This window comes from Anopheles marshallii, chromosome 3 (genome assembly GCF_943734725.1).
Source record: "Anopheles marshallii chromosome 3, idAnoMarsDA_429_01, whole genome shotgun sequence".
In the NCBI taxonomy this organism is placed as follows: domain Eukaryota; kingdom Metazoa; phylum Arthropoda; class Insecta; order Diptera; family Culicidae; genus Anopheles; species Anopheles marshallii.
In genome coordinates, this window is record NC_071327.1 from 59,274,064 (window position 1) to 59,282,805 (window position 8,742).

The 8,742-nt window shown below is 43.4% G+C and overlaps 1 protein-coding gene across 1 annotated transcript; it reads right to left on the minus strand.

Annotated features, from left to right (window-relative positions):
- Window positions 1-188: 188 nt before the first annotated feature.
- On the minus strand, window positions 189-4,947 carry LOC128712920 (uncharacterized). Its single transcript, XM_053807784.1, has 4 exons — window positions 4,942-4,947; window positions 3,732-4,012; window positions 2,525-2,652; window positions 189-454 (listed from the first exon to the last, which is right to left on the minus strand). The coding sequence occupies exons 1-4, from the start codon at window positions 4,945-4,947 to the stop codon at window positions 189-191; spliced, it is 681 nt and encodes a 226-aa protein (XP_053663759.1).
- Window positions 4,948-8,742: the final 3,795 nt, after the last annotated feature.

The following is an 8,742-nucleotide window of genomic DNA, read 5'->3' on the forward strand; positions in this document are numbered from 1 at the left end:
CGATATGTAATGATAATGTTGCATCGCCTCATCGATGCGTCGTCGACCGCTTTATCGTCGCTCCGTTAGTGATTGGTTGGTACGAAGGAAGAAAACTAAAAAGGTCTCTTTTTGTACTTGCAAAGGGGATGTTGTGTTTATGTGTGTGGTTTGGTAACAAATCATCGAAGGAGTTGCCTCGCCGGGATCTAGAAGAACGGCGGCAAATCACAGTTGCACAGTGTTCCGCCGTCTCCCATCTTGCAAAACATTGAACAGAGCTCGTCCCAGTTCGGTGTTGTCGTTTCGTAGGCTTGCTGGAACGCTCCCAAGGTGCCTTGGTTGGGGTCAATGCCTTCGCAGCTGCTGCAGCCGGCCAGCTGCTTGCTGGCCACGGTACAGAACGCCCCGCAGACGAGGTTTTGATTGAACTGCACCTTCGGCTGGTAACTTTTGCAGTCACATTTGGAAACACCTGCGGGAGAGTTGCCAATGAGAGAGGAGGAACAAAAGGAAGTTAGTACATGTCATAACTACATTTGGGATTGGGAAGTACATGTATTTGCTCAGTAAGACAAGAAAAAATAGTAAGATAAATAGTTAGAATGTATAGACTTCCAATTCTAGTTCTCAATTCCTTGAGATCGTGCCAAGACCTTGGCAAACCTTGAGATCCATCTTGCAAGACCTTTACGAAAGTAAACGGAGGTACTCGTCTTAGCCCTCACCAGATCTTTTTCAGTTTCTTAGCTGACAGGATCAAGAATTACCAGTAGATTCTTTGAGGACCAGTTTCTATAACTCAATCCAGATGATGGTATCCAGTTTATCGCTGCGCTACAACAAGGGTGGACACACCTTTGAAGTCTTTCAGAACCATCAGCATCGGCAACAGTATAGTTGTATTACGTTTGTATTTTTTTCTCAATAAAGTAAAAATCTAAAGTCTGAGCTGATGGACTCTTCTGAATGCTCTTCGATACTCCCTTGGAAGGTGCCATACGAAGCGCGGGGCTAGGCAAAAATATCCGTGACACGATCTCCTCTCATCATTGGCAAAACCCACAATGACCGGGTGTGAGGCGTACACAGGACACAAACGAGAAGCAGCAAGAATTGGGTTGAGAATCAATTCGACAAATACCATATACCTACATGCCGGAAGCTCAACCCGGTGGTACTCCATGAACTCGATTCTAGGACCGAGCGGAAGAAGCAAACGCTCTGAGCGTTTGAGCGACGCATTCTCCGGGCCATCTTTGGCAGTGTTTTGCAGCATGGAGTGCGGAGGAGAAACATAAACTCCGATCTTGATGAGAACCCCCGGCCTGTAGGATACGATGGCTAAGTCATGTTATGAAGATGCCCACCAAGAATATATTCTCCAGCGACCCCCAGTTCGGCATAAGGTGCAGAAGTGCACAGGGAGTTCGTTGGCTAGATCAGAGGAAGCAAATCCTATCGGAAATTGGGAGCCTACATGGATGAGAAGCTGCAGCCAGGGAAGCCGAGCATCGTGGAGAATAATTGTCGACCGGACCATGTCACGACGATGTCCTCCATCGTGAGCAGACCAACGAGAGCGTGAGAGAATGTCAAAAATGTGGTCTATCATGGAGCTTTGCAGGTCTCCTATGTACAAGAGGTCGAAGCATCCTACGATAACATCTAGTCTCTCCTTTTCTCTCTCTTTTCTTGGCGTAACGACCTACTAAGATCGTAATGCCTGCCATTTATGGCTTACTAGATTTATTTTGTCACGTACCCGGATAGTCAAACCTTGCTACGGGGGATTGGTCCGGAAGGAATTTTGGACTGGTCCCTGTCGTTTGAAAACCGAGGTCACTACCATTACACCACCAGGCCGCTCCCGGTTAACCTCACCGAGTGCTTTAATGTCGGAAGAATAGACTTGTTGATAAGTATAACACAGTTGTACGTCTCTTAGTCATCCAAAACCATTCTAGACATCAATTCCAAACCAAGGCTCCCATAATTCCGACGGATCTCTCTATTAGCTATTGACGCCGTCGAAGCTTATGACATCCACTAAAACTTAAGTAGCAACGAATCAGAATCGGGGAAGGTGTTGAAGAATTCCCATGAAAATAATCACCTTATTAGCGTGATAGCAGGACTTATGCTTTCTATAAACGATAAAAGGCCTTAATTGTAATCTTCTAGAATATTATCCATCGAGCTTATCATTTGTGACAGCTAACCTTTGAACGATACCAATGGACGAGCCCCCGTTTGCTCACAATCTGATGGTATCGTTTTGCGTAGGCTCTATCGTACGGCCGTACGCCGTATTGTGAAACAAACAATCCAGGATTGACAGGCAAGTGGCGATCAATTATCGAGCGGGGATTTAGATATTGTAAATCCCCTCCCTTCGCCAAATCTTGGATTCCACCACGATCCACGCCACGGTGATTGATTTACAGCGGAGGGACCGACGTCAGTGGAACGATCTTTTGACCCGTGGGCTCATATGCGGACTGACGCATACTCACTTCAATAAGCGTGTGAGGTCGCTACTTACCTAAGCCATTAGCACACAGCGCTGGACAGACCCCATCCAGGGTTTTCTTATCCAAGGATAGTGTGTCCGGGTCGGTAGTGGTGGTGCGTAGCCATATTGACCCGCAGCTGGGACCGCCCAGCCCTGCACTGTGGAGTAGAGAGGAAGAGAAAAATTGGTATAGTGTGAGAAAAGGAAAACCGTGTCAAGTCGTGGCGCGTCGGGGGTGAACTATTTGCTGGTCACTGTGCCAAAAATAAACCCCTTAGCGTCATTTCGGCTATTTTATCTGGTCCTCGAGGGCGACTCCTCCGTTTATCGCCCAAAGGAATGCTTCTTTATGTGCGTCTCTGTATCTCCGCACCGCTAGTTCCAGGTGTTTTCTACACAATTCCATTTCGGAGACGTCCATCTTTATGGTCGCTACCGGTTGATGGCAATTGCGCCTAATTGCGGCACTTGGCCAAGCGGGATGATAACGGGCGCGCAAAATTATAAAACGATACCGACAGAAACAGCCAATCAATGGCGTTCGAAAGACGTGCACGGCGCAGGGGGAAAAAGCTTCACTTCACTGCACCCGAATGGTTCCGAAAGGTGGCGTACTTTAGGTGTGTAAAATGCATCAATTCACTTGAAGTGATTCACCCACAGGCCGCTGTAATCCCGTCGGCCTTTTTGAGCGAGCCAGAACACAGTGGTGTGTTGGGGGTTCCGTCTCACTAGGATTGGCTTCCGCGACACGGTGTTCAATCTGTTAAAAACTTTCATCCGAAATCCATCAAGCTCGTGCGAAATTTGTAACGATCAATCATCCTCAGACGACACGGCCACAGTATGGGTAGTTCGTTCAACACTTTGCCCATCTTGGCTGTCGGATAAAGGATGAATGACGCTCGAAGCGCTTATCTAATGTGAATTATTTGATTTCTTTTGGGCACACACACGTACACACGCACACAACCACATATGGGAAGAGTTTTCTCGGATGACCCGAGTGTGCGGACAATGTTTCGCACAACTTTTCCCATCAACACCAGACCCGAGCGAGTGCTTTTCGGTTATCTTTCTGCAAACATCAAACACTCTCCGGTTTGGTCCTTTTTCATCACTATTTTCCATTGCTCCTGGCCCATCAAAGGGATGTTGCCCGTGGAGCATAACCCACAACTGGTCACAACTTGCACACCGCACCCCATCAACCGATGGCACTACTACTACTACTCACCTGCAGAGCTGTTTGCAGGCCAGCTTCCAGTTCACAACTACGCTGTTTCCAGCGTGGACGTCCGTTTTAGCGTCGTCCGCCGGAGGATGCTGCTGCTGCGAATCATCCTTATGTCCCGCCGGTTCGGTGGCGTCCAGGGTGGGTGCGGCATGTGGCGGGAGAACCGAATCCTGCGCACTAGCCACATCCGGCAGGGATTGTTGCGTGTGGGCATGCGTTACAACCAGCAGCAGCAGCAGCAGGAACTCCAATCCCAGCACACCGGCAAAGGTTACGGCAGGCTACGAATAAAAAGGGGAAAAAACGCGGTTCCACCAGTACCGCCCCGGGGTAAATGATTGGGCGTGGATAATTTAATTCAATTATCTGGGACAGCAAAGCGAAAAACGGTGCGAGCTGGTTATGTACAAACGGTCAGCAAAACGGTTCAACGGAACAATGAAACACACTCGCTTGGAGGACTGGAGGCTTTTTTTGCCTCCGCGCTAAGCAAGATCAACTTTCTCACCATGGGAACTAAGTGGTTGTGTGCGCTGGGGGCCGTTGTACTTTTGCCAGGAAAATAGTACAAGAATCGATTTGTGCGCGTTAGTTTTTTACGCTCCGAAGGCAAAGAGGAGATCAAAATTAAACTTCATCGCTGGACAACAAATAGTTCTTAAGCAGTGAGTTGGCGAGTTTATGCGAGTTCCTCCCGGATTACGGTCCGATGAGTTCGAAACGAAATGACTATTGTTAGTTTTGTTTGGGATGAGTGGTTTTGTTCCTCACTTGCGTCATGGAACTGGTAAAACATGCTCCAATAAATAGGAAAACAGATTTGCTACTCCAGATCAATGACGAATGGTGCAATCAGTAGAAATTTGAAAAGTTTTGGGACAACATTTTAGACGAGAGACTAGTAAGACGTAAAAAGGACACTCTTGAACTTAAGCCTTTGTAACAAAGTCGTCTAATTCACTTCTTTACACCGATCACCAGGCCGTGATTTGTGAGCTTTTAGCATTATAACACTCAATCATCGATCCGTTTGAAGTATCGCCTACTACGCTTGTTCAATCGCACTCGTAGACTATGGATCGGATCCACCGTAAGTTGAGTAAACGCTTTGTTCGAAGTCTTTTGAATTTTATCCCTTTAATTTAATGAAAAAAACAAATGTCTTTCATGGGAAGCACAAGCACATAACAGTTCCGAAACGTTTACTCACTTTCATGTTATTTAATGTGATTAGTCGATTAGCACAATTCTCGGTGGCTTTACGCTACTTCCAACAGCTAGATTGCAATGTTCTGCGTGCTTCCGTTCGGTCACATTGATTATCACTGCACGAGCCGTTTGCGAATGAGCCGACTTTTTGTACCGAACCATTAGACGGTACGGTTGGATTACGGCTCCTTCAAACAGCTTATCAGGCAGACCCGATAGCGATAATGTGCCGTCCCGCCACCGGTTCCGTATCGATCTATCGGGCGGGATCAATTATCAAACGGGATTGTCACTGGAAGGTGTCGTTAGCGATTATCTCTTGGAAATGGTGTGCGGAACTTGCGTCGCGCCGGCGATCAAACTCCGTACGAACATATGGCCTATGGCCGCAGGAACAGTAAAACAACAACACAACAACACAACCCGGTACAAATCCCATACCGTTGTTTGTTCCGTGGTGGATCTAGTCGAAAGCTTGCTTATCGGCGATTGTGGGTGGATGGAAAAGCTTTTAAGGTGTACTTACCTAGCACAATATTTGTGCCGTATCAATAAATCTGAACCGGCAATGAACGGGGTGCTGCAAAGTGTTTTGCTGTTAATCGTAAGTGGTTTAATTGAATTATCTTTGTGCAATTAGTATGATGTAAGCGCGTGAAAGACGGTGGATTGATTGAGGTATCATTATTATTGGCTGGAAGAACCAAAACCAAAGCTTAAACATTGTACGTGAGGTATGTAAGTTTTGCTTCTGTTTTGGAGTTTTAAGACTAAATTGTTTCTGTTATACTACGAGTTGTCAATTTAAGTTAACTTTCCATGAGAAATCCATGAGGATATAAACTAAATGAGATGCTATTTGTGTCCTTCACTATATTAGGGCTCATTCAATTATTACGTAACGCTGATAGGGGAGTACCAGCGTTACGATGTGTTACATAGGGAGGCAGGTGGTTTAACTTGTTGTTACATAACATTCTTAATAGTCAGTATAATTATCAGAAATACAAATTTCATGTTATCTTTCTACTTGTTGATGCTTTAAGGTCAAGATTCACGATATCTTCTGATATCCACCCGTTTAAACCTGCTGAAGTCCACTCAGATCGTGGTTATGGATTCGGATGCGTAGTGGTCGATCCTGTTTACATCCATTGTCACATAACAATCATCGTCGACTCATAAAGCAAGCACTGAGCTTGAAGAGCTCTTAATAGTCTAAGGATCCTCTTGTGTTTAAGCAAATGCAGCATCAATTTTAAAATCTATTGGCTTATATCCAAATCAACATCATTTAGTGCTCAACGTTTAAGCACTAGGTAATATGTTTGTTTCTTTTTCTAGTTGCCGAAATACGATGGAATTAAATAGATTACTTACTTACCCTAAATTTATTTTAAGTAGGGGTATGGGGAGGCTGACGAAGAGTTACATAATTAAAAGAGAGAGGTTGCGTCAAGTGTTATTTTTTTGTAATCATAGAGGGGAAGGGGGTCGAAAATTGATAATTTCCGCGTTACGTAATAAGTGGATGAGCCCTTAGACCAAATTGCAGAGCATAAGACCCTTGGATCAAACAATAATTAAGGGTTAATTTTAGTTATTTGGAACTAAATTCACTTTATTGATTTGACGAAAATATCCATTGAAGAAAATAAGAAGAGTTGGAGTTTTTTAAAAACAACATTCAATTTGGACTCGTTCCAAAACTGACGGAAACCTCTTCGCGGCGTTCGAGAGAAAGAACTTTTGGTCCTGTTTGTGTGAACGGACAGCGGAGGAATCGCTGCAATTAGGCACTTTACGAGTTGAACGATGAACTCATTATCGTACGTTAAATTAGACTCGCCAGCCCAGCCAGCAGCCTTTTTTAGACCATTCACATAGAGTGATGGAGGAGTGATGAAAATTGAGCTTGAGTAATGGTGTTAATGCATCTACCAGAATGGCGGGGATAGTCCAAAATTACTAAGCGATTTTAGTGCTTGTTAAAATGTAGAATAAAAAGACAATTATTTAAAAAAGTTAATTTAATTATTAAAACCTTTATAGGGTAAGAATAACGCATATCTAGATTTAATATTTAATATTTTATTTATAAATTATTATAGAATTTATATGTTATCATTAAGAGATTTATCCATGCTTATGACACACTGCAAGTTAAATATGTATCATTCTTTATTTAAATTTGTTTTTCATCTTTATAATATCTATTTGGCACATCTACCACTAGTTTCATTTATCGATTTTCTTTCCATCTGTCAACCCACCAGCTATCTGCCATGAGTGCACTGTTATGAAACAAGTGCATCCCATTTGCGTCACTGATAGCATTTAGTTGCACTCGTTACATTATTCGTTGTTTTTGTTTTTCGTCGTTTTAAATTAAACAGTCGTTTCATCGATTTTTCAATCCTCGTTTCACACTGAAACGTGCAATGGGTATCATACACGTGTAGAGGAAAATGTGTCCACCACACTGCGGCATCGACTTCGTATCGGTCCCGTCTGTGGCAGATAGCGATTGAATGGGAGGATAGTTTTTTGAAAGCAATCCACCCGTCATCTGGCGCTGTAACGGCCGGGTGACGGGTCTTTATGATACTCGTGTCGGGTCCCAAACATGCAAAATGGAAAATGGGTTAATTTGTCGCTGGATTAACTGGATGCTCGTGGCACTAATGAACAACCATCGACGACGTGGCGTCGTAAAATTGCTAATCCCATTTACATGCGGTCAACGATTTTGTGTCTCGGGTCATTGGAGTAGAATGTGGGATAGTACTCAGAGTTCCATGTTGTTTAATTTTGTTGTGAGTGAAGCGCTTATATATATTTAAGCCATTTAAGCGTTGTTTAGGGATATTGATGGGGGCGCCTGGTGGCTTTGGAAAGGACATCGCCAGTTTTCAGAGGATTAATATACAAATAGGACTTACTATTCTTAGGTGAATGAAGTAAAGAAAAACAAGATATCTTCCTGCCGAGAAATTCCTACAAAAAACTAGCTGTCACCGAGCGAACAGACCAACGAACAAAATGACGTGCACTTGCACACATATCTAGATTTTCGCTTGGCTTCCTGCGATTCACGCCCATCTTACAACGAGGACCAAACTTTTCATTTGTGGAACTAATTCTAACAATTAGGTCATAAAATTAGAATACAATGACCAGTCATTTTAACTCCAATGCTCCAATATAATCACATTAATTTGTGAGGTTATACAATTCTTCCGCAAAGCAATACGGCCTGGCCGTCCATATTGAATAAAAAAAAAAATCTTCCGCAGTCGATGCATGACTTTTACATATATAATCTGTAGAACGAACTCAATATGATATTAAATATTTTCAGATAATATATCCAGTTCAATGAAAATATTTTGATGTGAAAAAAAAGATCAATGAAAAACGCTTCAAACGCTTATCAGGTCTAGTGTTAAACATTCGACTCAATTATATTCGACCACGACAGTTTGTCCACTTCGAAGCCTCGAAACCTTTTTACGGTAAGCATCATTGACATTAGTGAATTTTAATTAATTCAAGTGCCTCTTAAGCTCACAATGAACCCTCAAAAAAGGTATAAAAACTTATTTAAATCCTCTTTTAATTCACTAAGAGATGAAAGACGTAAAGCTACATAAAAACTTCCTCAAATTGACACCGTACGAAGTTAGCTATTATCAGCTAACGAAAAACCATGCAACATTCGCTTGACGTCATCAGACAGGAGCTCTTTCCGCACCTTAAAACCATAGCAGCAACCATAATTGGATGCGACACCGGAAAGGAT